A 27564-nucleotide genomic window follows, 5' to 3' on the forward strand; every position below is an offset into this window, starting at 1 on the left:
TGCTTCTTCAGCCCTCTTGTTTACTTGATAGAAACTTCAAACCGGACGTGTTTAGTCACAGAGCAGAAATCTGTTTCTGTCTATCCGCCAGACCGATAGGAAATACAGCTTCTGTGGCAATACAGGCGGGGGCTGCCTGCCCCCCCTTTTTTTTTTTTTCCCCTTTCACGCTTTTTTCCTTCTTTTAATTCGTGCTGAAAAGCAGAGCTTGTTTGGGTGCAAGTGACTTTTTTCAGGGAGCTATGAAGAAATACTCTGAATGTCTGACTTGGGTGTGAAAGTTCCAGGAAGGTATTTTTCAGTCTCTGAAAATGTCAGATAGTGCTCTTGCTGAGCACAGCTTTGCTGGCCATGCGTAAGTGTTGTACTTCTCCCTGTGTAGGTTGTAACATATTTGACCAAGTGAGCTGTTCCATTCCTGTATTTCAAGGTATACCTGCAAAGAGTAGTGTTTTGCAGTACACATAAAGAGGAGTCATAACATATGGCATAGAAAATAATAAAATATTTTGTAAATAAGCACCCAGGGCCTACAGTAGAAAATAATAAAAAAAATATTTTGTAAATAAGCACCCAGGGCCTACAGGGGAAGAGGTAAAAACACAGGCTGAAAAAGAAATCAATAATCCAGAAGGCCACTGAGACAGGATACTTGGGTACTTTTCCCCTCCTTTCAATAGAGTTTATTCTTCCCAAGCATATGATTAATACACCAGTAATAATCATGGTGTGCAGTCTCCAGTTACTTGCCTTCAGATTGCTTGGTAGGATAGTTCTTGTTTGCTGGAGACCATAACTGCACATTTTGAAGGCCCTTTGAGATTTCAGGTTGCTTGCATCCAGGTCACCTCAGACAGGGATGACAGAACTCTTCAGTAAATTTTCCAGAAGGGAATCTTCTTCCCATTGTATGATTTCAGAATACTGCTCCAGCAGGTCTTGTTTGGCACGATCCTTGGTTGTTACTTACTTCCTGCCCTGGTTTGTTGAAAGTACAAGTTTTAAAGGTGTCTCATTTGCTTTATTACAGAAAATCAGCAAAAATGGGCAAAGGTGATCCTAAGAAGCCGAGAGGTAAAATGTCTTCATACGCCTTCTTTGTGCAAACCTGTCGGGAGGAGCACAAGAAGAAACATCCAGATGCGTCAGTGAACTTCTCAGAGTTCTCAAAAAAATGCTCAGAACGATGGAAGGTAGGAATACCTGCTTTAAAAAAACCCCACGAAACCTGAAATGTCTGCCTTGTGTGAAATACCATTCCAGATTTTAAATGATTTCTTTCGAATTCCAGGTTTTGGGTAAGTATCAAGTGCAGTTGTAAGATGAGTGGTAACTATCCATTGTCCTTGTCTTACCTTTAGCTCCCCCAGCCGAAATTTTGGAATGGACTTTGGTATGTTTTTGAATCTTAATATACTGTTTTGATCCTTCTGTGTCCCTTCTGAGGTATTCTGTGATTCCAATTGCCTTCCAGACTATGTCTTCTAAGGAGAAAGGGAAGTTTGAAGATATGGCAAAGGCTGACAAGCTTCGTTATGAAAAAGAAATGAAAAACTATGTACCACCTAAGGGGGAAACAAAAAAGAAGTTCAAGGATCCAAATGCACCGAAGAGGCCTCCGTAAGTAGATTCCTGGCTTTAGGTTGTCTTGTTCGGGACCATCATGCTGGTGTGTGTCTATAAAATGGTAATTTTATCCAGGAGCTTCAGAAATACAAGAGCATGTGATTTTCCTCACCAGAGGTGTAAAAAATAGGTTGAAATTTTAGTTATGAAAGCTAAGTGTTTATTTACAGGCTGGCTGTCCCACTATCAAAGTTAGAGTAATGGCAGCCTTTAAAAGTAGATGCAAAAATAGACTGTGTGTGATTCTGACTGATTTTTCTAATTTCTGTTAAGAGGGCAGTGTAATACAGCAGTAAAGTACTGCAGGCCCTGCTCTCATTATGTGCTGGCCTGAGCAGAATTTTTGATTGGCAGTCGGTTTAAAATCAGAGGCTTTTGCACAGAACAGGTTAGAGGGGTGATCCTGCTCCAAACCAGCTTGGAAAATTAAAACTTCAGCCACTGCATAATGACAGCTGGTTTCAAGTTCATTTCCTACTAGACACCGGTACTTTATTGTGTTTGTATGTGTGTCTTTTAAATGGAGCTAATGCTGAAGGGAACAGGGAAGTTCCTTTACAAGCTAGTGTTCTTATTTGAGCTGGTGCTGTTGTCTGGAAATTATTCTTTCATAACAAATATTGCAGCCTCCCACCTCTAACAGTTCTGACATAACATTTGCTGCCCTAGTGTCATTCACTTATTCTAATTTCTAAAGCTGTGTCTGGTATATAAAATCTGCCTGTCTGAGGATCCTGCGAAAAATGGGACCAGATGTGCAGCATTACTTAAGAGACAAGCATGCATTGAGTTTGCAAAGTGGCTCGTTCAGTTCTGATACCTTCCATCGTAATCAGTGTTTGTTTCACTTTTAGGTGCTTTTTTCAAAATGCTCTTAAGAAACGGTAACAGAGGTCACAAAAGCTGCTGCTGTAGCGGAGTCTAAAATTTAAATAATCTTCTCTTATTTTCCTGTGTAGTTCGGCTTTTTTCTTGTTCTGCTCTGAGTTTCGTCCAAAAATCAAAGGAGAACATCCTGGTCTGTCCATTGGAGATGTCGCAAAGAAACTGGGAGAGATGTGGAACAACACCGCTGCAGACGATAAACAGCCTTATGAAAAGAAGGCTGCTAAGCTGAAGGAGAAGTATGAAAAGGTAACACTGACGTTCATGGAGGTGCTGTGGGGAGATCAAGCCTCAGTTTAGATCGATTTTTTTCTTACTGTGTCCTCTGATACCTGATGTTGCAAATTATAATATGCTAATGACATAATTCGTTATATTTGTTGAAAAATGTTGCATACAGGGGCAAATGGTTCATTGCCGTAACTCTAAATTGGAGTCCTTTAGCTTGAACTGTTTGCATTGGTCTGTAATTTTGGGCTGTCACTGGTGGTTTAATAAATACCATGGGTTCTGTATCATTACTAAATCCATCGGTCACAGCAGAATGTGACTTAAGTTGGTAGCAGTAAGGAATGAACTGGTTCTCCCTGATTTTGGACATACTAGTGAGCATCCCTGAATGTTAGGATAATTGATGCACATTGATGATTTTTAAAATTTATTCCTGGGGTAATGACAAAACACAAAGGAAATGCTAGTTTTAAGCATGTGTTTTTCCTGGATCTATTTTGTGTCTGTCTCCTTTCTAGTAGTGAAGTTGGTTAATTATGCATATGAAGCAGCTTGTCATGCAATTTTTTAAATTATTAAGGCTAAATCCTGCCATCATAATTGGAGTTGTAGAATTGCTGCACACACAGGATTGTGCTACACGTGGTTTTATTTCTAGAGGCAGATTCCCATCCCAATATGTAGAACCCAAGGGAAGAAGAAGGATGCGTGTTGGCATCCCCTGACAATGCTTCACAAAGGGTCAGTGATCACCTACAGCTGACGTACAGCACCTCTGTCCATAGTGTGCTGTCACCTTCCTCTGGGTATTTCTCCTGCTGGCAAACAAATCCACTTTGGAATTTTTGCACTGTAGTGTGCAAGGTGGAACCTTTGAGCCTTGTGTATGTGCCAGAGAGGAGTTGCAGGTCTAGGAGCTTTTGTACATGGTGCTTTCTGTACAGCTTCATGGTAATTGCTGGTACACACAGCCAGAGCAACTCAGATGCTTCTTAAATGGTAGAATTATTCATCTCTATTTGCAGATATTATTTTAATTTCTACTAGTAATGTCTTTATTTCTTACACTTACAAATGGAGTTTTAAGGTGTAGTAATCTTCAGTATTTCACTGCTTGGCCTTTGACTTAGTGGGTATCATATCTTCTCAAAACTTCCTGCTAATCTTTAAGGGAATCCAAGTGAACAGTAAGATTAGTGGTGTAGTGTTTATTGGATGGGGAATATTTGAAGATTTGGACCATCTGTGTAAATGTGTTCATATTTTTCTGTAGCTGGTGTGTGTAATCTTTGTAGATCAATTCTCCTACCTAATTGTTTTACTGTTTTGGCACAAAGTTGGGAAGTCTTGACTGCTTTTATGACTTCACCTTCCAGGTGCAGTTTTGACTTCCCTCTAACAGGAACTGAATTTTGTGCGTTTCAAACGACTAGAATAAATTTACTGCATGCAGAAGGTGGCACTGTCTACCCTTTAATCAAGTTCTTATACCTTTTATTTTGCAAACTTCTGTTAGGCAGAGTTCAGTATAACTGCTCTTTGCTGAGGCATAGCATTGCAGCTGTTAGGCCGGGTCATTCCGATATGTTCTGGGTGGCTAATCACAGTTTTGTTCCTCAAACAAGGGTTTTCCTGTGCGTTTCTTTAGGCATTGTAGGAGGTAGGGCTAAAAAGGGACCTTAAGAGGTCTCCCTACTTCATTTCCTTGTGGGATAGTGGGCTCAGCTGTGCCTTTACAGTCAGAGGCAGCAGCTTTTCCAGCCTGTTCCCAGAAGTCTGACAATGGAGATGCCTTAGCAGCCATAAGCAGTGTGTTCTAGCATGCCAGTGTAATTTCTGTGTTAGAAGGTTCCCATTTCTTTGGCGTCAGTTCGCCTCGGAGCTGAAGGCGCGGCTCTTGGTCCTAGCCCAGTGGATGTGCAGAAAGGGCAGGTGCCTGGCTGGCTGCTTTGACAAGTGCTCTTTGGAGGTGGCTCAAACCTCTTGGCTGGTTACATCTTTGAGAGATTCTTCCTGCTTTTCTTCTCCAAGGATATTGCTGCATACCGGGCCAAAGGGAAGGTTGATGGAGGCAAAAAAGTAGTTGCCAAGGCTGAGAAGAGCAAGAAGAAGAAGGAAGAGGAGGAGGATGAGGATGAAGATGAAGAGGATGAAGATGATGAAGAGGAGGAAGAAGAGGAGGATGAAGATGATGATGATGATGAATAAGTCTCTTTTAGAGCAATTTCTTTCTTGTCTATAAAGCATTTAACCCCCCTGTACACAACTCACTCCTTTTAAAGAAAAAAAAATTGAAATGTAAGGCTGTGTAAGATTTGTTTTTAAACTGTACAGTGTCTCTTTTTTTGTATAGTTAACACACTACCGAATGTGTCTTTAGATAGCCCTGTCCTTAGTGGTATTTCAATGGCCACTAACCTTGCCTGGTACAGTGTGGGGGTTGTAAATTGGCATGGGAGTTATAAAGCAGGTTCTTGTTGGTGCACAGCACAAATTTAGTTATATTTGGGGATGTAGTTCATTTCTCATCTTCAGTTGTCTCTGATGCATCATAAAAATAATTGTCATTCTGTTAACTGAATACCACTCTGTAATTGCAAAAAGGAAGAAAAAAGTTGCAGCTGTTTTGTTGACATTCTGAATGCTTCTAAGTAAATACAATTTTTTTTATTAGTATTGTTGTCCTTTTAATAGGTGCCCTTGAGAATCATACTTTCTTTTCTTTTTTTTTTTCTTTTTTTTTTTTTCTTTTTTTTTTTTTTGAGGGGAACTCATCTTTTGCTTTATTGAATGCCCGTATGGGATCATGGGAATATTACAGTTTTCATCTTTCATATAACCAGCTGATAAACAAAGCTTTGATCTGCATACCCTGCATTATCATGATAGGGTAAGAAAAGAAATATATAGGCCTATGATGAAAATATTCTTCCATAACTGGAAACAACAAAAAATTCAATCTCAGCAAACAGATACCTGTTCAGATTTTTGTGAAATGTAATATTCTTTTGAGTTGCATGAGTTTACCAGTCTTGGAGAGTTGAGAAGTATAGAGTTCAATTTTACAGAAACTAAATACTTTGGGGGAGGGGAGGGAGGGAATGTTAAATTTTGTCCTAGAAGGACCCATAGGAAGAGTGTATGTCCATCTGGTGTAGAGAAATTTACATGTGTGACTCTGTTACCATGTAATGGAAGTTATATTTGTAAATCTCTGAACACCTGGGAGGATGAGCGTACCTAAAATGTGTAAAGTTAAAAGCATGAAATGACCATATTATTTTTTGGTGACAGGTCTGGTGATGGCCATGGGCTTTATACCATGAGACTCCTGGTAGCAAAGGGCCCACAAGAAATGATTTTTTCTTTCTAAGATTTCTATAAATGGTACCATTATTATTTGTTAAATCTATGTAAATTCATATTTGTATTCTTGAAATTCTAGTTTTAGCCCTTTAAACAAAGTTGTATATTGTCTCAAATTGAAAATGAGATAAGATGTATTTTTCCTGTTAGGTTTTATACCGCACTCTTGATGTTTGCCCATTTTTAAGTTAAATATAGTTGTATGGAAAAGTACATTTTATTAAATTTTGCATTAAAAAGTTAAATGTTTATGGTATACCAACAATGTCTAATTTGGTCAAATACAGTTCTCTTCCAAAACCAAAGCTAAGGGGTTTTTTGCATATTTAGTAAAACTTCAAGTGCTGGCAGCTGTAACTATTTTCACATATACCTGCTTACCAGTTTGGGGGACAATTCGGCAATTTTGTGGTTACAAAATTATGGTTCTCTTAAGTGCCAGTGTTTAAAAACAAACAAAAAAAAGCATTCTTGTAATTTTACACGCTTTTGTGATGGAGTATTGTTTTGTTATACAATTTTGACTTTCAGATTCTTATTTCAATTTGCATTTATGTATAACTTCAGGAGAAATATTGAACATCTGAATCCTGGATGATACTAATAAACTAATAATTGCAGAGGTTTTAAATACTTAGTTAAATGGCTCACTTAATACCCTAAGGATTTGGGGGTTTTTGTGCGTGTTGGTGTTCTCAGATATGTACATCCCTGCTTTCTGTTTCAAGCAGAAGAATGATGCTGTTTGCAAGGTCTCAGTATAGAAAGCGTAGGACAGACAGACATTTTTTTCTCCTTAAACTGGATATGACACATTCAAATGCTCGTAACTGATGACAAATAAATTTTCTGTGCTGAAGGGTTTTTTTGTTTTCCCAGGTCATCAGAAGAAAGTAGACACATTTCTTGTTCTTGGAACAAGCATACTTAATGAGATCCCCATAATCTTGTGCCTTTGTTCTCGGTGCTTGATGTTGACAGAGGTAACCTAGAGGATTCAGCTGAACCTGAAAGATGAGTAGCGGGCGCTTTCCCAGCAGCCAGGCGCGGCCTTGGCCTTTCCTTTGACTTTAGCACGTTGGTAACAAGCAGAGCGTGCTCAAGGCTGGAGAGGGTAGGTAATGTAATTATCAGTGCTGCTTACTGAGGAACAGAACCCCCTGTATCTCACTCCAGAGGCTGGTGTTGGGTGGGAGATGCACCAAAGCTTCCCGAGTTCTCTGGATTCGCTGTGGTTTTCTCAGGAGCACTTGGAACGTGCCTGTAATTCAGCTGAGCTGACACATGGATTTCAGGCTGAAGCCTTCACCTGTGTTTGCTATAAAACTGCTTTTAATCAATGGAAGTGGTGTTTGGTGAAGAGGAATGCCATAGGTAGATTAAGTCCCCTGTTTAAAGAAGAGCTGCTGAAGGTTGTTGCTGGAAAGGACCGTCCTGTTCCCCAGCTGTGCTCCCCTGCAAGCTCCAGCAGTTAAATAATCCTCTTGGTCAAAACTGCCCTAGTCTCTGTGCTGGTAGGTCAGACTTGGCCACTCCAAGATTACTTGATCCGAGGTCAGTTACTGCTGGCACTGCAGCTTGAATCTGCCTCCCCTTGATCTTTAAAAGTGGATGCTTGCTGTAAAAGAGGGACAATGAGCAGTGAAATTGCAACTGTGTAGGCGGTGGTTCCCTAGAAGGGAACTGACAGCATTGGCATCACTATCAAAAAGCGTCTCCTAGGGCTTAAACCTTCACAGAAATGCTTGTTGTAGAGGTAAAGAGGACTTCCTGTTCTAAACAACAACAAAAAACTGACTGGTCTGGAGAGGGCTTGATTGTTAATATGTGGTAGTTAACGATACCTTGAATCCAAATGAAGCCAGACTGATTTTTATGGTTGTTTATCTCAAGTTGGTCCTGAAAGGAGCTGCAGTTGCAGCCACCTAGATATGCTAGCTATGCTCTGTAATTTCAAGCTGGTTTAACTAGATGTATGGACAGCATTCATCCCTTCTGCTGAGCTTTCAGTGATCACACCAGCTCTAGCAAAAAGTTGACAAAATGTTATTAACGTTTATTTAACAAAATGTTATTTAACAAAATGTTTCTGTCCAGGCAAACAGGGCCCCTGGAAACCTGAATTAACGGGTGTGAAGTGGCTGATTGCTGCTGCTTAATTAGGGCACCGCTGACGCTGAGCCTCTTTCCAGCTGCTTTTATCAGTGTAACCAGCCCATCCTGAAGGAGAAAAGGCTAGTAATAGCTGGGTCTAGGCTTGCTAGAAAGTGGGAAGCTGGATTTGAGTGACTCCTCCGGAAGAGGAGCCAGGCATACTGCAGCCACAGCATTAGGTTCTCTAGATAGGGTGACAAGCCGAGCTTGGAAAAAACCTCTCCTAATTCTTGCTAGCCTAAGGGTTACCAGACCTGCTAGTTAGAATAAACATTCCCATTCTTCCTTCCCAGCTATGCCTGACAGGAGATTAAAGGAATAAAGGCAATGTGCTACGTTGGGTTATAACACGTTATTCAATACAGAGTCTGTAATGGAGACATGGCAAAATACAAAGATAGTGTTTAATACAAGAGACGATTAATTTTCACCATTTCCAGGCTGTGCCAGTAGCAGCTGACCAGCTACAGGCTTTTAGGACTCAAATGTTTTGATCATTTTATTAATAACAGTAAAATGCCAAATATTTTCAGACATTCCTCCATTACATTCTTTAGCTTATGAGTCTGCACTTGACTACAGATCACATCTTTTTGGGGCATTTTAGCAGAAAATGACAGTGTGTGACATTTTCCTTTGGTAGCTGCAGCAGACATTATTTTAGCACCTGAAATACATTAAGGGATATTTTACAAATGTGCTAAGTGCCTAAATGTGGGTGTGTATCGATAAACTTTTCCCCAGACTTTGCTACTGGTTTGCACCCTACATCTGAAAACCGCTTTGAGGTGGTCTTAATTTAGTCTAGAATAGATCCACTTTAAATTAACACCAGCCTTTATTCCAAAACAATGTACTTGCAGAGAAGCTGTCAGACTTTATTCCAGTGTTTGAGTAAGAAAAAGCAGGAAAAGTAAATCTCTCCGAGTTTTTTATCATTTTGCTGAAGTTGTCTTGTATTTTTATTTTGTATATGTTGTGCCCTGGCTTTTCTTTTGACAGTACTTCAAGCTGAAAAACAAAAGATGGATTTTTTTTTTCCCCCAGTGAATTTATTATGAAGAATGAAGGTCAGATTCCTCTTACGGCTGCTTTGTGCTGTTGAAAAATACAGTGTGCCTTCTGCTTCAAGAGCACCTAATTTTGAAATCCATCTTGCTGAAGCAATTGCTATTAGAGGTGACCCGCAAGAGAGACGAGCCTTCCCTTTTGCCGCTCTGTGATGGAATAAAAGACTCGAGCGATAAATTAGCTTAGTCTACCTGTTTGCCACATCAGAAGCTCAAGCCTTCCCTGCAGCAGGAGTGCTCGAGATCAAGCTAAGCAGCAAGAGGCAGAGCAGCACGGAGCAAGGAGGACAGACAGGCAAATGTGGGGTTTTGTAACTACACCTTTTTAAATTTTGCTTCTATTGTTAAAACGTGTTTGACTTAAATGGCGGTCATTTGGCACAGAGGAAGTTTATCCACGTGCTTCCAGCAGCCTTTCACCTATTAAGGCAGCAAAAGCTCAATTCATGTATTTCTGACCTCCCAAAAGTTCCTCAGTAAAAACAGGAAAGACCAAGCACTGCAGCTTGAATGCCTGGAAAGGACCCATCTCCCTGCACATCTTACAGCAGCAAGAGGTCACCATTTAAATGCTTTTTCCAAGAAGCCATTCAAAAAATCAGGCTTTTGGAGGGGAAACCAAGGACGTGTGCTGCTGTGTTTGGCGGGGGCATTTGTTACCAAGAATAAAACCAGTTTTGAACAAATGTCTGGGAAGACATCCCTGACCCCTCCTGCTCCTTCCTAAACTGAAATGTAAGGAAACAAAATAATACCTTTATGGGAAAAAGTCTCCCTTGCCAAAATGCTGGGGTTGACCACACTCTTCCTTATCCCAGCCCAGGGGACAAATGCCCATCCCCTAAACTAACAGTGCCCAGCTGCACTTCAGATGCTGTGGGGCACTGATGGCAGCTGGGGGTCAGTCCCACAGCCCTCTCCGTGCTGCCAGTTCACTCCTGGTGTTGGGGAGACACTGAGCATGAAAACTGCTGGGGAGAATGTCAGGTCATGGGTCATGCCAGGGCTGGGTGCCTCACGCCTGGCTTTGAAATGCAGATGCGTAGGGAGCGGGGGTGATGGGCTGCAAGTAGGGACAGCGGCACCGGCCCTCTGAAGGCTCAGCCATGCAGTTAAAAGTAAAATCAGGGTGCTCTTTAAAAAAAACCTCAAATTTGTGTAGTGGTGATTCCTGGAAGAGAGAACTTTCCTGCAAGTCGTGCGCTGGTGAATGATTGAATAACAGTGACTCACGTTTTATTATCATACTTGACTGTAGCGGCGCTTACGCTCGCTTCAGATTTGTTGACACACATTTCTCCTGACGCCTGCCAATAAGGAAGATGCTGTGAACGAGCACTGCAATGTAAAACTGATACTGGAAAACGCAGGTGAGGGCTGATCACAGCCTGAGCCTCTCAGCACCGGAGCAGCTCTTGGGGACAGAGGGGTTGGTTTTGCTATACCAGCCACTAATGGAAAGTGCTGGTAGGTTTCTGCTCAGGGGCGCTGAGAGGCACGGCACCGACATGGATTGTCGGGGCTTTTGGCAGGGCTAATCCCTTGATCCTGCCTGAGACTGATGGCTGGTCCCAGAGTCACACTCCAGAATCTGTCAGTGGCTCCCAGTGAGAGGCTGCCAGTGAACGAGACCCCTCTTTGCACCAGCCCTGCCGTATCTGAGACTCCTTCCAACACTGTTTCCTTTGAGCTGGAAGAAGGAAGTGATCTATTTTTGGGGAGCATTCGTACCAGATGTTCGGTGATGGCAACACTGTCTCTATCACTGCGTGCTCTGCTTCCGCACAGGAGCACCCGGGCGCTGCCTCCCTGCCCCTGCCGCTGGTGACCCTGCCCCTTCCTCCTGCCCGGCCTGACATCCACCGCTGGCAGCCCTGCTCAGGAGGAAGGAGTGAGTTCACCTCCCCCGGCTGCTGCCGGCTGGATCTGCGCCCCCCAGGTAGGACAGGAGGGTTGTCCTGCCGCCCCACCACCCGCAGATAATCGATGCCATTCCCGTGGTGCCAGGGGTGCTTAGGGACACCCCTAATCCCGGGAGCAGCGCTTGCCTTCCACAGACCCGCAGCACAGAGAGATAAACCATAATGTTGCTGCAGCCACAGGGTGCAACATTCTCAGGATGTGCTGCTGCCTGGGATCGATCTCCCTGGTCTGCTGGCCTCGACACTCATCTTTGAGTCCCCTGTTCCTACTGACGTGGGTTTTTCTTTTCGTCTGAATCATTCAGTATGACTTTGGAGCACAATGGGGCTGTGATTTTTTTCGAAGCCGCCAGCCTGCAGGAAACAGAAAGTCTCTGAATAAAAGAGAGGCTCTTGTTACAACTTCCCTCTTATTTACTGTTCCCAGTAGCAGAGAAGTAAAAAGACAATGAATGAAATGGAGGATTAATCACGTGTAGCACTGAAATATAAACAAGGAGACTGCACGTCCCAGAGCGCTGCTCCGAGCAGTGGCTCGTGCCCGCAGCGTGCAGAAATCCCTCATCACTGAGACCTCCTGGATTTCATGAAAAAAGCCAAAAGGCAGAGGAGGTTCCACAGGTGGTTTTTCAAAGGTAAACTTGCAAACTGAGTGTTTTACTTGGACTTTTCTCTGTTCAGTGCTCTCAAAACGTGAGTTCAAGTTGATATCCCCTGTGCTTAATCATTGCTCCGTGACTTTTGCAAAGGAAACTCCCTATTTTCTTATTTTTCTGCATTAATTTTAAAACAATAAAAGTTCAGGACAACTCCTTTGTCCCACAGAAGACTTCTAAAAATGCTTCAGAGAGAACCTACTGTGCTGCACAGTGTGTAGCTGTGCTCCTAAAAGGGGGATGTGGTTATTAGCCTTGCTCCCTTTTGCGCTTGCTTTTGGGTTGGTATCCAAACACCAAAGGATTACTAATCATGTTCCGTATTTATTTTTTTAATCAGAGATTTACCTGTATTTGATTTCCAGTTATGGATTTTGAGCATTCACACCAGCCTTTGCAAAGGTGTTGAACTTCTCAAGTTAATTGGTAATAAATTAACCTTGGAGGGTTTTTTTGTGAGGCAGGTTAGGTGCATGCAGCTTTGTGAAGGTTTTTAGTGAAGGAAAACGTAGGAAAGAAAGCTGGAAATGGATGCATGACACAATTCAAATTGCCTGAAATACCTGTAATAGATAGTTGTTTTATATCTCAATATCTGTGTCTCTCAGGTAAGTACCGTTGATTTTTTTGGCTTTGGGATGATGCATTTAATGTGAGGGTTGAGGCAAAGTGGAGTACATAATTGTAAAACTGATAGGGAAGCTGCTCCCCATCCTTATTCAAAAGCTCCACCAAACCTCTTAGCTGTTCATTTCACAGTTCTCTTTAGAAAACACACATGAAAAACCTAGTGAAAGTTTATTTGGGCCACCTGCAATAATAAAATTGAAGTGACCCAAGTCTGAAAATACCACCATACGTCTCTAAGTGAGTATAAAAAGCCAGAGCATGGGATATATTTAAGCTAAAACACAACCCCCTCCCCCCCCCATGTGTGTTAGCACAAGACTTGGAGGATTATGTGAATACAAGTCTAGGTGACCAAAGAGGTTGTGCTGCTTGACTAATCCCTGCTGTAACCTTCTGCCCAGCCTTTGCCTGGGCCTGGGAGCCTGGGGCAGGCACTGGGCAGGCAGGAGCCCTTCCAAAGGCTCCTCCTGGCCTTGTCTTCCTGCCCTCCGGGGGCTTTCCAGCTTGCACTTTGTTTCACTTTCTCTTTCTGCTGTGTAGGGCTGCGCTGGAAGGGTTGCAACATCCTCTATCAATTATTTACACTGCTTGCATGAAAATCATAACAAAATATATATTCTTTTTAATATTAGGATTAATTTTTTTTAAATACTTCTAAAGCCATGCTGGTGCTTCATTAAACTAGTTGGTGATGCTCTTTTAAATGCCCTTTCTAAATACTTTTTAAGAGGGGAATTGCATTAACCTCTCAGCTGCAGCTTCCCTGTTTACACGCAGCAAAGGCACTGCCAGCCTGAACCTGCCTGGTCAGGAGCAGAAGGGTGACCCCTGCGGGTCCCACCACCCTGATCCCCTGGCACCTGCAGCCTCCAGGTGACTTGATTTGCCAGTGGTTCCCTGGTGGGGAAGAGGAGGTGGGGAAGAGCTGCCTGGGGTCTTTGGTCATGGTATGAGTGCTTCCCAGACAGGAGGTGCTTTGCTTGCCTTTGGTTTTATCTCTTTTAGAGTAATTAATAACAGAGAGCTGAGCAACCCAAATTTATGCAGCCTTTGAAAATCCAGTTTAAAAATTCTGGGAAGAGTCTGTGTTTTTTGTCCTTCTACCCGCTACAGCAGAAGTTGGAAGATCTCAGGTCAGGATGGGGGTTTGCCACTGTGCCTTGCTGGGTCCCCTCTCTGATTGCATCCTCCAGGGTTGGCAACTCTACCACTTCCCTGGGAAGCCTGTCCCAATGCTCAACAAAATGCTAATAAATGTTGTGCTGAATTTTTTTTCTCTTTCCCCATAACTTTCTAGTTTCAGCAGAGATTTGATGAAGCTTCACGATAAGAAGATTCCCAAAGTTTACAGGGCTTTGCTCGCTTTTGGACTTGGTTTTGACTACTCCAACAAGTCACCTGGAATTTTATAAAATTGGCATTACGCAATAGATTGTAAGAAATAGATTAGCTATTGTTATGAGGTCTGAGGGCCTGTCCCTGCCAGGGCTCTCGCAGGCTTTAGTCTCTCTGCCAAGGCTTCTGGATGCAGGACCCGTGTCAAGGAGCCTTAAATCTCAACCCTCAAAATTAAGGGGAATTTCTTAAAGGGAAGATGTGTGCTCCATATCTCACCCAGCCAGGGTGAGGAGGGGCACAGGAAGAGGGGTGCAGGGTGTTGTTCCCTGGCCCAGACCGCTGGGCCTCTCTCCTTCTTGTGTCCCCTGGGGTGCTGCAAGTAATAGGAGCTGCACGATGTGGTGACAAGTCCCCAGCATTCCGGATATTTGATCTGAGGAAATCGCCAGTGAGCCAGGAAATGTCAAGATTATGTCACATGCATAATCTTTTAAAGCCCTGAAAAGGAGCTTGTTAAAATCTGTGTCTCTGCAGTGTGATCCCAGCTCCTTTTGTTTTTGCTCTGCTCTTCCACTTTACAGGAACAGGCAGGCAAATCCTCCCCCCAGATATCATTTTACTCCCTCTGACTTACAGCACTTTAGTTTGCCATGGCCTTGCCACTCACTGGGGCTGGAGGAGCAAGTCCCCACTTTGCTGGGCCCCCAGAGGAAAGATGTTGGGATGCTCATGGGCCACATAGCGCAGCCCATGGCTCCAGCACCCAAAGCCCTTGGCTGAGCACAGGCCCAGGGCCCGTGGGGATGCAGCTACAGCCCAGCTTGTCTGCACTGGGAAAGAAGAGAGAGGATGTGGGAGTGGGGCTGCCTCCCCTTCCCCCTTGTGTTTGCTCATGTTCTGGGTGGGCTCCCTGGGCAGCCCAACAGCGCTGCAGGGAGGTGCCAAAATTTCATAGAGCAAAACTGCACCTCGTTATTCCACTGATTCTGCAAAACTATTAAGGAGCATCCAGCAGAGTATGTGACCCACACATATTTAATTTCTTTTACAGTTTCTGTTTTGATATATGCTGGATGTGTTTTTATAAAACAAAGATTTATTGGAACCTGGAATTTTATTACCTTAAGGTTTACTTGAGTCCAGATTGTGAGTTTCTCCCTTTGGAAGAGAAGGTTTAAAAGAGCCCATCTGCCTGTGGCACTTATGAAACCCTAGGCCAAGGGTGACACCTTTTCCCTTAACTTCTACTATAAAGTCAAACAAAAATTTACTATCAAATATTATGCCTTCCATATGCAGTGCCCTGCTGTAGATACAGCTCACAGCAATTGTGTTGGGCTTCTTCCTTTCAAGTTTTTATCTGTGCCATAAGGAAGTCAGGCCTCGATGTAGGGTCCAAGGAGGAGCAGCAAGAGAGGAAAAACTCAAACCATGTATAATTAATGACAATGTGCCTTCACTTGTGCTCTTGATTTTTCTTGTAGAAGCACAGTGATGCCCTTGCTGCCTGCAAGGCTGAGGAAAGCAGTGTATTTTTAAAACACAGTGCCAGTGTTCAGACAGCTCCAAGTGCTCTGGTAGGAAACAACCAGCATCCAAGGAAGCAGAGCCTGAGCCCAGCTCTCCGGTTACCACGACATAAGTAAACAAACAAGTTTATCACAAGTAATGAGGGCATTGTGCCAGTTTCAGTTAAAATAATGAAATAAATAAAAAAGAAATCAACCCCAAACCAACAAATCATTACAGCATGAGGAAAGTCCTGAATGAAATTGATTGTTCGTGCCAGCACCAGAAATATATCTTGCCATAAACTCGGGCCTCCACATCTGCTTCAGCACCAGCGGATTCTTTATAAACAGCCTCTTTAATTTTATCTAACAGCCTGTTAGCAGACATGCAGTCCAAAAATACATCTCCTTTTCTTCCTCGCACTATCCTGAGCTTGGCAGGGCACCAAACATGAGGTTCAGCTCCTCGTTCAAAAAAGCCCTTCTTTAAGCATTGAGTGAGCTTGATTTAATAAAAACTCTGTCCAGCTTCCTCCGGGCAGCCCTAATGGGATGCAGAGCCTGGCGCTTCTCAGGGGCTGCTCCAGACCTGCTGTGTGTTGGCCAGTGAGATTTTTTTGTGGTGAAACAATATTGCTCTGCAGTGGAGTTGGGGAACCAGCTGGTGTTCTCCAGAATGTCTCCCCTGAGGGGTGCAGAGCTTCACTTTCAGTGGTGCCACCCTCTGATAATGGGAGTGAGCAGGCAGCACCATAAAAGCAAAGCAGAGCCACGGCACGGGATGTCCTGGTGCCCCTGATTGCCCCAGGGATGCTCCAGTGCTGCTGGTACCCAGACCCCCTTCCCACTGGCCCTGCCTTCCCCAGGGAAGCATCAAAGCCCCTAAAATGACTTCCAACCCCCAAGTTCCCCTGGGGGCGAGATCTATCCGTCATGTCCCCAGTGTGGCACTGCCAGGTGTTTGTAGGTGCTCCTGAAGGAAAGACTGGGCATTCACTGAAATAGAGGGGGTGTTGCACTGGGGCTGGTTCCCAGAGGATTGCCCCAAGACCAGTGGCAGGACGACCACCTTCACACTTCCTGACGCTGGTGTTCCCAAGCACAACACTGATTTTCTGGCTGCTGACTGCCTGGAAAAGCTGGAAGGGACATTGGCTGACTTTTAATGCCAGGACGAGTGGTTGATGTCACCTTAGAAGGTGAAACACACCCCTGCTGTGAGAACTGCACCAAATTACAGGCCCAAATCTCCCAAGAAATCAGTGTGAGAAACACCACACAACATCACATTCACTGCAACACACGAACTCCTTAGCAGGATAGTTGAAAATGTTAATAATTATCCCATTTGACAAACCAAGGTATGGATTTGAAGCCTCAAAGTTTGCTGTGCTAAAGAAATATTAATGGCCCGGCATGTCATGATGTCCAGGGGAAAAGGATGTTTAATAGTTTCTCCTCATGGCTCAGTTGTTTATTTAAATGACTTGGAAACTAAATCAGCAGCAAACATAACCACTGCTGTTGCGAGGTGTGGTTAACAATAAGTAGATTTTATTTAGCATTACAGCAAAGGATGAAATGGAGTGAAATAAAGGAAAGAGAAGTTTCTTGAGTGGTCAGTGAGCCAGATCCCAATGCCAAGCCGTGGAGGAGAATCAACAGAAATTCTGCAGAGCCCACCCTTTCACTTGGTTGTGCTGACAGAAGCAAACAAGCAGCGTGGCTACCAATGAAAGGGAACTACTGCATTTGGCAAAGGATGCTGTGGGTCTGTACTGATGGAGGGACTCTGTTGGCTGGTGTGGGGGATGCTGGTGGTGCCCTGAGGTTTTTCATCACTTCCTGGGAGGGATTTTCTGACTGGTCCTTGTGGTTGTGCCAGGGAGGCTTGAGAGCCTTGTGCTGCTCACCTGTCAGTCCTCAGCAACACTTGGCCTCCACAATAGGGAGGGATCCAGGATTTGCTGGGGGCTTGTGGTCCCTCCAGTCAGGTGCCAAATTTCACTTTACAAAGAGCACAAGCATTCATCCAATGGTACCTTACTGATCTGAACATGGCTGATGCCTTTCAGCTGAATTTCAGCTGAATATTTAAGAGAAACAAATCAAATGCCGACAATTGAACAGGAGAATCGGGTTTAGCTGCCCAGCTGTGAGCTGCAGTGCCCTAATCCTTCCCCTTATGTGCTACAACAGGGTGTAATTCAATCCTAAATTATTGAAAACCTTGATGTTTTGTAAACCATGTATCAAAGTATTTTATTTACACAAGCATCTACTCATTAGCAGTATCAAAATGCTGGCAATACTGTGCACACTCTGCAGGAGTTCCTGTCAGAATTACATTTCACATCTCCCTAGCACGGGCTCAAAGAACCCCAGCTGAGGGGTAGACATAGACCTTCCTGGCATCTCTTTTTTTGTCCAGTCCCATGACTGGTGGGGTCCAACGGAAAAGCCACTTCTGAGTGAAGAGGCCTGGAGGGATGTGGTGGGCGGGGGAGCAGGATGTGGGCAAGCACAGGCACCTCTACTCAGGTGGTGGCTCTGCCATCTTTGGAGACTTCCCAAAGCTGGCTCGATGGAGCTCTGGAAAACCCCATCGCTCTCCAAAGTCCTTTCAGCCTTGTTTACTCCTCCTGGAGCTTGCAGGCAGCGACAGTCTGGCTCCGAGCATTCTGTGCAGGTTGCCCCTAAAAGCTCCTAAAACCTTTCTCCCAGTGAAGGCTGGAGGAGCTGATGCTGCAGTAGGAAGGAGGGTAAGTAGGAGGCCTGAAAAGGTCACACCAAGGCTGCAATTTCCAAATGAGTGTGAAGGAACTGGATGCCTTAACACCCTCCAACTTAAACACTCAGTCTTGGCTGTTAATGGAGTGTGCTGTAAAACTGCATTTTCTTTACCTATTCAAGGAAAATTAATATCTCCTGTTAATATCCAGGAGAAAACTTTTTGGCTGTGAAGGCTGTTCTTCCCCACAGGAAGGTTGCTGGCAGAAAATGACAGCTTGTGGACAACCCGAGTCAGAGTGGCTGCAACAGCAAAAAAGTGGAGGAAGGGAAATGCAGCCTCAAATGAAACTGAGACAAAAAAATAGAGAAATAACCAGTTTGAGGCATCCATAGGTTTACTGAACTCACTTCTCTCATTTTCCAGCATTTTGCTGAGCACGATAGCAGTATTCAAGCCATTATTACATTAAGAAGTTTTTTGGCTTTTCTGCCTGCAAAAATAGTCATCACTTGTAAATTGAAGGCATCACTCTCTTATCTGGTCTGCAGCCAGAAGGGCTGGAAGCAATAGGAGAAGTGTGAACTTTCTCCTTCATCTCAGAGAACATTAACTTCAAAGCCTAGCCATAAACTTTCAGATGTAATGACTATTTGTCCAAAAGAGAAACACACCAGCTTGATCAATGAGTGAAAGGTATAAAACACAGAGGTTACATTTGCTAAACACTTGGGAAAAATGTGTGGTTATGCCTGGGTGTGTGGAGGGGGGAGTTATTTCAGAGTTATTTGGGCAGGCAGGCCCGGGGGGCAGCGTCAGGCTTGTTGTGGTTGGTTGTAGGTCCAGCACCAAGTGGCTTCTGTCCCAGAGGAGGCTGGGCTGCCGCGTCAGAGTGTGCTCCAGCGTGCCCTTGGGTGCAGACCTTCATCACCGAGTGGGGACCTTGTGGCTGTGCTGCCAGCCACACTGCTCTGCTTTTCCAATAAACTGTGGGAGCAAACATCTCTCCTTTCAGCTGCTCAAACAAAGCATTCAGGACCACCAGCACTTCCTCCTGTGCCCTTGCTCCAGCTGTGGGAACGCTGACTGGAGAAAACCCCCCCTGGGTGCACTGCCTTGTCCCCTGAGCATCGCTGAGCTCCAGGGCAAGGGTCCAGCAGTGCTAACACAGCCAGGCAGGTGCACTCAGAGATTTCAGTCACCTTTGGTACGATTGCCTACATCCTTCTTCCTTTTTTTTTAACATGCTTTCTATTTTTCTGATGCAAGTTCAATGGAAATAAAGAGTAAGGATGTCTTTTTGTTTCCATGGCTTGCATATGAGGAATTTAGAGGGAAGAAAATTTATATTATGTGACTTTTTTCCCGAGGATAACCATTGCCCTTCCTGATAACATCCCTTCTCCCTTGACCTGTATGGGCTTACAGAAGGAGCCTGGACCCCATCCTCTCCCTGGGCAGTGGTGCACGATCCTTGTGCATGACACACGGTGCTCAGGGAGGGCACTTTGTAGTGTTAATCAACTCTTTGGTGAAAGTGTTTTTAGAAGGAGTAATTGGGAGGACTTGCTGCTGGGCACCAGCTTCTGCTTGCCAGGGCTCCGGGGCTGGGGAATGAGGTCCAGAACTGTGCAATTCCTGTCTGAAGATGGAGAGGAGGAAGTGCCAGAGTATGAAGAGAGATTTTGAAAGGTCTGTAACATCTTCTGCCAACATCTTTTTTGAATCAGCCCTGCGTGAACAAGTGAGAGCCCGGAAGAGCCGCGTCATCCTTGAGGACAGCTGGGCTTGCTGGGGGACAGCTCCATTTGGGATGGGAGGAGGAGGGTTGCTGCCACTGTGGGGGGGAAAGAGATGTTGGTGGGGGTGCTGGCTGCTCCACAGGCTTTGACAGCACCCTGCTTTCCACCTGCGCTGTGCTTGCCTGTCCCCTAACTCCTCTGTGAGGTGCCAAAATGCCTCTACAGGGAACCAGAGAGCAAACCTAAGCCCTTCTTGCTCACCACACATCTTTGTGTCCCCAAGTCCCTGCTGGAGTGAATGGACCTGGTGGGTGCACCCCAGTTCCTCACCATGCAGGTGCTGTGGGGAGGAGATGGTGGCTCAGCTCTTGAAGTCTATACCTGCCCCTAGATATGCTCTGGCCTCCAGGAGGTGAGTTACCAAGTGGCCTTCTCCAGGCTGTTCCCTCTACCTTTTGCATTCCAAACTGAGCTCCTCCCAGCATCCTGGGGAGCAAGCCTCAGGGATGGCCATGAAATGCTGGAGCTGGGGGTGTTGGTGGGGGTTGAGATGACACTCTTGAAATGCAAACAATCCATCTGGTCACCCACGTCTCTGTGGCATATCACCTGCCCTACCTTGGTCCCAGTGGAGACTCCAGGGACAAGGGCAGGTAATAGCAGGTAGAGGTGGGGCAAGAGGCGCAACAGGAGGGCAGCTAAGTAATTTATTTTAAGGAGCAGCTGGCTTTACTCAGGTAAAACCAGTGCAATGCCAGCAGGCTCCACATTCAGCAGATCCCCAAGGGTGTTGGTAGAGCAGTGCTCAGCTTCCCCTGCAATACCACTGTTCAAGGGAGGGAGCCGGATGCTGGGCTCCTTTTTTTCCCGCTGTGGAGCTGTACCTGTGCTTTGTAGGTGTGTTGTATATTTAATCTGGTCTTTGCAAAGGGAACCACTGTAGCAATCCCTTTTACGTGCCTGGAGTCCCATTTTCTACCTCCACTGGATCATGTCCTGGGCTTCAAAGCACATGGGGAGCAGTGACCTGTTTTATTACATGGTCATAAAGCAATGGCCTCTCTCTGTTCCTGTGTGAATAATAAATAGTAGTTATATTGTTATATTTTTACATGGAGGCCTGCCAGAGGCTCTTTTTGAGTATGAGACTAGAGACTTAGTCTGAAAAAAAGGAAGAAGAAAACAAGACTCCTGACAGCTTTCTACTTGGCTGTGCAGCTGCGCTGAGAGAGGTGCCCTGCAGATCAAAGGGAACCCGCTCCCGTTCTCCCCAGGTGCTGCGATGCTTCCCCTATTAGAGCAGATACTGGTTATCAGGCAGCAGTGCTATGAACGGCACAAATGTGCACTTTGCTCTCCAGAGGTTATGGCAGCCAGAAGGATGCCAGATTAGATTTAGGAAAGCACATATGGATGTATTGCCTTCTTCAGCCTTGCACTATTCCTTAAAATCCTCCGTTGCTCTGGAGGAAGACAGAAAGCACGGCTGTGGACAATCACAGCTGTAGAAGCGTAATTGCAATTGCTGTCTGGGAGCTGCTTAGTGCTTCTGATAATCCTTGAGACCTGCAGTGAGTCACTACAGGATGAAGGGAGAGCATTTGGTGGCAGGGATACAGCATAGGAACAAGTTTGCAGAAGGACTGAAAAAAAACCACCTCTAGTTTACATTTCACTGTATGAAAAGATGCTCTGAGGCAGCACCAGCACAAGTTCAGACTTCCCGCTCTGGGGTTTCAGCTGTTTGTAAAGTGTCTCTGACACCAAGTCCTATACCATGTCTTCCCCTAAAGGCTGAGCTGCCACCACAGCCCATCTCTCAACTCAGTCACTGGCCAGAACTACAGCACCAGCCCACCGACAGCAAATCCCACCAGTTCACTTCATGTTCACAGGGCTGTTTAGCTTCTGGAGAAGTAAACGGGAAGATGACAGGAGTGAGGTCTCGTTTCAGTGTTGGGATCAACTGTGCTTCAGCAAAACCTCCCTCTAAGCCCCATACACTGCGTAACAGATGCCACATCTGTTTCTATTTCCAGGGTGATCTCACTAATCACTTTTTAAGAATCCAGCATCCAGAGTTAATCAACATGCGCTGAATTACAGCAAAGGTTCCTACAGCAGTAGAAATATCCTGTGCAACTCCCTTTCCTCAAGTTATCCTCTTGGATAGTGGGGTTTATCCTCTGCCTGAATTCTGCCCAAATCCTCATGATCCCTGCAAAGCCAAGGCCTCTTTCCAAAGAGCTTCTTCCTCTCTGGGCCTTTGTCTATTTGACAAGGCAGATCTTCCAATAGTTGATTTTCTGTTTGGCAGCCAAACTAAAGGCTAAAAAAGCATGATACAGGTCCACCCCAAAACCTTGACAGGAATGGAAAGGGAGATTCCCAAGGAGACTTTGTTCTCGGCCATAAGGCCTATGAAGAGAAGCTATCAGCCACTACAATCCACTGCCTACGACACAGCCTCAGAGCACACAGGATGCAAATTCAAAACCCTCGTGTTTCTCATATGGAAAACAATTTTAAAAAGGTTTCCTGGAAGCAGTATCACAGCCAGTGTGCCAGGCAGCACCAGAGGCACATTGAGATAGAGCACAGCAAGGCAGGAGACTGGCTAAGCCTGGCCATGCCTACACTGCTCCGTGCAAAGGCCAGGGCAGAGTGGCACTGTTGGGCTCACAGGCACTGTGCCTAGAGCTTGCTTCCCAAGCAGAACATTTACCTTGGAAACAGCTACTTGGAGTGATCCAAACCAGACCCTCAGAGTTAGCAGAGAGCCCAGCAGACAGCAAACACAAATCCAGGGCTGGAGTCCATCTCTTCTTTGCTGGTGATGCAGCTATGCCTGTCAGATGTGCCTACAATGCCAGAAACAGCTCCTCAGCTGACTGGGTCCTCATCCTTGATAGTTCCCATGGTGTCAGTCACCTATGCTGTCCTCTGGACCAGGACAAGCAGCTCCCTCTGGCCACCAAGTAGCGCTGCTCTGGGCATGGATACTCCTGGGACAACTTTCAAGAGCCACATGAACAAGCTCTGTCTCCCTTTCCTCATGATGTTCCTCCAGCATGGTCCCACCAGCCTTTCCATCCTCCAGCTCTCCTGAATGCTCTCATGCCTCAGTCCAGGGCATGCTACACACCCTATGGAATCCCAGCACTGGTGAGCTATAGCATCATCTTTGTTATCCTGGGCATTTTATGCTGGGATAAAAAGCCACCAAACTTACAAAAATGCTGGTTTGCTTAGGTCCATAGGCACGACACACAGGGCCAAGCTAAGCTGCAGCCAAGTGCCATGCTATGCTGTCCTTTTTATTGGCTGGGGCTCTGCTGCTCTGAAACAACTGCTCTCATCCACTACCAGCTCCCAGGCCTGCTCTTTGGGGCAGGCAGTTTAGTCCTGCAGATATTCCTGCTCTGTCTGGTCCAATAAACAGTGTAAATAATTATACCCCAAGCAAGAGGATTAGGAGAGCCCCATTGCAGGCTGTCCCACAGCCTGTGGTTTGGCCACACTGAAGATTCAGCATGTCGGGTAAATCCTCACTCCAGCTGAGGTTTCCTTTTGAGATCAGCTTCTAAAAAAAGTTAAAAAAAACCCCAAACCAACAAAGCAAGCCATTTTGACGTTTCTAATTTTCGGGGCTAATTCAGATGAATAATTGCACACCAATTAGCAGAGAGCTTTGATCAGCCAGAAACTGCGCATTTCACTGAGTAAGCTGTTCTTCAGAAATCATTGGCTCTACTTGTACCCCCTTCCCACTGCCACAGGAGAGGGAAGGGATACTGTAGATCCTGCTCCATGTATGATCATCTCTGCTCTGGCTCTAATGTAGCCTTCAGATGGTCTCACCCTCTGCCTGCTCTTCTGCTTGGAGACATTAAGGATCTTCAGCAGTTATCATCTGTCACTCTGGGCAGCTTCTTCCTCAGCTGCACCTCTCCCACTGCTGTCACAATGGCCATGTCAAGACTTGCTTACTTAATTTCTGTATTGAGGATTTTTAGCTACTATCATTGGTGTTTCTATGTCCTCCTTTCAGGACACAAATCTTTATGATCCCATTAGGTTATGCCATCAGCTGTCTGTTACACTTTAAACGCCTTCTTAGGGACAGGTACGCTCACAGTGATGCTAATGTTTGTTATCAGGACACGGCAGGGGGGCTCCACAGGTGGCGTAGCTGAGAATGGCCACAAGTCACAGCATCCTAGAATGGCCTGAGTTGGAAATGACCTTAAAGATCATCTAGTTCCAACCCCCCATCATGGGCATGGATGCCACCCACTAGACAAGGCTGCTCATGGACCTGGAGTGTCCTCTGAGGACAAACCATTTGGCCCTGATTTTTTGCCACCTCCATCATCACAACCACCAGCATCTCCCAGAGCCCGCTGGAGCCATTAGAGGCTGGTAGAAGGGCGGCTGTAGCACTTGCAGGGCGAGCACAGCCAGTGGGGGTGACAGCCACATGTTCGTAGGGGCACTTCTTTTAAAGCTGATTTATTTTAGCAGGACTTTTACGGTGTGAAGCTGGCAGTGGCAGCCAGCAGACATGGCAGTGTCCAGGCTCTGCTTAGAGACTGACAAGGAAACTTTGGGGCTGACAAGGGGCTCGTGGAACCCATTGGGGACCACCTGGTTAACCATGTTTTGGCTGACCTTCCTCAAGTAGAGGTCTTGGCCTAGGTCATCTCCAGAGGTGCCTTCCAACCTCAATCTTTCAGTGAGTCTTATTTAAACCTCTGGCATAAAGCACAGATTGGATATTCAGGTGTATATATTCAAGTATTCCATAAATTCTCAACTCAGTGCAGGAAATTTCAAGTCCAACAGCACATTAAACCTTTACCAGGATGTAAGGCCAGAGTTTCAGGAGACTTTTAACAACCTAACAAACCAGGGAAGTATGAAACGTGCCATGCAAGTCAGATGTTTCTATGCAACAACCATATGATCGAAAGTTTCTCAAACAAAACCATTTGCTGTCAGGACAGAATGGAGCCAAGTCAGTGTGATTCAAGTTTTTAGAGTCAATTTTGTAAAATGTCAGAAGGAGTTACTTAGTGCCACCCAGTGTTGGCAGCTAGAAAAAGGAAGGTTAAATATGGTTACAACTGGGTGTAGCCCAGTGAAACAGGAAAAAAAACCCAGCTCTTGCTTTCTCTATCAGGGGTGAGTAATGTCACAGCAGTTGGGCAGCACCAGCATTCAGGGGATAGGTGTTCCAGAGTTGAAATGAAGTTTAGCCATCTCGTTAAAAAAAAAACCCTTCTACTTTTCATATTCACTTTTCAAAGCAGGTAATCAGTTTGAGATGCAGATGGCCTCTTTTGTCACAAGACTCACTCCCCTAGTCTGACATCTGTCTAGTGAGAAAGCTGCACTGGTTAGATGTTCAGGAATTTAGATGAGACACAACTATGTAAAATGTGTCTCTTTCCTAGAATAAATAGAGTACAGTTAAACATGACTCTTTGCCCTTTCCCGCCTTTGTGTCAGGTGCTGCATATGACTTGCCTTTTCCTTGAAGCCTTTAAAATTATACAGGATCTCATGTATATCAGGCATGGAAATAATCTCCCAGTTATGATCTTTGGATGGCTGAACAATTGCACGTATGCTTTTGTCCTTCAAAGGACTATATAAAATCACAGAACGATTTGGGTTGGGAGGGACCTTAAAGATCATCCAGTTCCAACTCCCCTGCCATGAGCAGGGACACCTTCCAGCACACCAGGTTGCTCAGATCCCCATCCAGCCTGGCCTGGAACACTTCCCTATAAAGTTGGTTGAGTGTCATGGTCCCATTTAACAGGCATGGAAAGTGAGATGCCAGGCAGGCAATTCCATCCTCATCACAGCCCCATCCCAGGAGATCTGGAGCCAAGAGCCCAAGTGGGAAAGAGAGGAAGGGGAAAGGAAGGCCCCCAAGATACCTCAAACCCACCAGATGTTGGCAGGGTGAGGGCATCCCAGGGTTGTGGCTTCACCTGTAGTGGCCATGGCAGAGAAACCCTCCCTCTACCATTTTGGGCTCCTTCACTCTGCCCTGAAGTATTCTCACTGCCCAGAGAGGAAAAAAAAAGACAACAGTGGTTTGAGTGGTACTCTGCTGGTTCTTTATTTCATCCCTATAAGATGAGGGCCAAGGAGAGACTGACACAGGAGTTTATCTCAGATTGATACAACAAAAAAGCAACAGTGAAGTGAAGGGTGGCTGCCCTCTGAAACGACCTCACTTCCATGAGCTGCCACACTGGTGATCCATGCTTCTGGGTGTGAGGACAGGCATTTTTACTTTTTCCTCCTACCCATGGAGCCATCTATCTCCCAGTCACACAGCCTATCCCTTGGATTTGTGCTTGCTGACAAGTCTCCTTTCTCACTTTACCTTTCACTGACTGCTGGGAAACAGGCCAGGTAGTGTGGCCACAAGTCATGAGCCAAAAACTCATCTTCTGGGGCCAACACACTTGGGGTGGTTTTATCTTTTCCCACTAGTCCCGTGAGGCTCCTGGAGGACCTGGGAGCTGGGCTAGCTCTGCTGGCTTCTGTTGGAAGACCTCCATGATCACTAATTGCATTTGCATGTCTCACTAGGGTCCTACATGTCCTAGGTGCTCTCCACAGCTATTAGAATCTCAGTCTTCCTCCCATAGAGCTCACAGTTAAAACCCAAGGTGGGAAATCACTAATTCCTGTGATGGCTGCTCAGCCTTTGCCTCAGGAATTTATCAAAAAGAGAATTTTCTCTAAGAGGGCCACAGGACACAGTGTGCACAGAAAAAGTTGGTAGAGGAAGGAAACCAGACAAATACAGCATTCGTGAAAAAAAAAAAGTATCTGTGTGTATCCCCTCAGTTAGGAAGGTTTACAAAGTAGCTTCACAATGAGAGGCAGCGCCTGCTCCGGAGGTTTTACAGTCCCAGCAATGAGAATGAAAGAGCAGGAAGGGGAAAAGCAGAGGCAGGAGACCTGTGAGGCCTTACACGGAGCAACTGTGCTCAGTTTGCAGGTCCAAGGCATTTTTAAGCCTATAAATAAACTGGGAACGTTAATGATGCCATTAATCTCCGCTGGGCGCCGTCCCAGCTGTTTTCAGTGGCGGGGTTACCTTGTCTCTCCCAGCAGAAGCAGGTCTGGAGGGGAGGGTCAGGCGAGCAGCGGGGACGGATGCCGTGTGCCCGGGGCCACCGCCCTCGGCGGGAGGACACTGCCACCGTCCTTGGCAGCCCACCAGGAGGAGGTGTCCCAAGTGCCAGCCCTCCTGGCTCCCAGCCTGGAGGGAAACACATGAAAACAGACGTCAGAAAAGCAGAGTGCTGCTGGCTGCAGAGCGGGGCGGGTGACTGCTCCTGCCGGCAGCCCCTATGGCAGAGATGCCTTCTTCATCTCCTACAAGGAGACACCCCCAATGGAGACCCTCTGCTCCTCTGGAGCTGCTGGGAGCCTGCTCCCCCACCTCTGCCTTTCGAAGGACAGAAAGTGGCAGAGCCTGGAGCTACAGAACAGAGGGAGAGCCTGGGAGGGGCAGGTCAGGGCATCTCAGCATACCAGGTCTAGGGCAGGGAATGGCTGGGGTGCAAGTTCCTGCAGAGAACAAGGTCTGCCCTGAGACAGCTTCTTGCCCATCACACCAATAGTCAGTGCTTCCCTCACAGGCAGGAGGGGGAGAAGAGCTCCCTCTCCT

The 27564-nt window shown here is 45.6% G+C and overlaps 1 protein-coding gene and 1 long non-coding RNA gene across 4 annotated transcripts in view; one reads left to right on the plus strand and one right to left on the minus strand.

Annotated features, from left to right (window-relative positions):
* Window positions 1-992: 992 nt before the first annotated feature.
* On the plus strand, window positions 993-6741 carry HMGB1 (high mobility group box 1). Its single transcript, XM_008631450.2, has 4 exons — window positions 993-1193; window positions 1475-1620; window positions 2586-2760; window positions 4774-6741. The coding sequence occupies exons 1-4, from the start codon at window positions 1044-1046 to the stop codon at window positions 4948-4950; spliced, it is 648 nt and encodes a 215-aa protein (XP_008629672.1). The 5' UTR covers window positions 993-1043; the 3' UTR covers window positions 4951-6741.
* Window positions 6742-25970: 19229 nt separating this feature from the next.
* The window catches only part of LOC108446004, a 35457-nt gene continuing 33863 nt past the window's right edge, over window positions 25971-27564 (minus strand). For all 3 annotated transcript variants that reach the window (XR_001861110.1, XR_001861112.1, XR_001861111.1), the window contains one exon: window positions 25971-27153. This is a non-coding gene — a long non-coding RNA (uncharacterized LOC108446004). The remainder of the gene's footprint in view (window positions 27154-27564) is intronic.

This window comes from Corvus brachyrhynchos, unplaced genomic scaffold (assembly GCF_000691975.1).
Source record: "Corvus brachyrhynchos isolate BGI_N302 unplaced genomic scaffold, ASM69197v1 scaffold103, whole genome shotgun sequence".
In the NCBI taxonomy this organism is placed as follows: Eukaryota; Metazoa; Chordata; class Aves; order Passeriformes; family Corvidae; genus Corvus; species Corvus brachyrhynchos.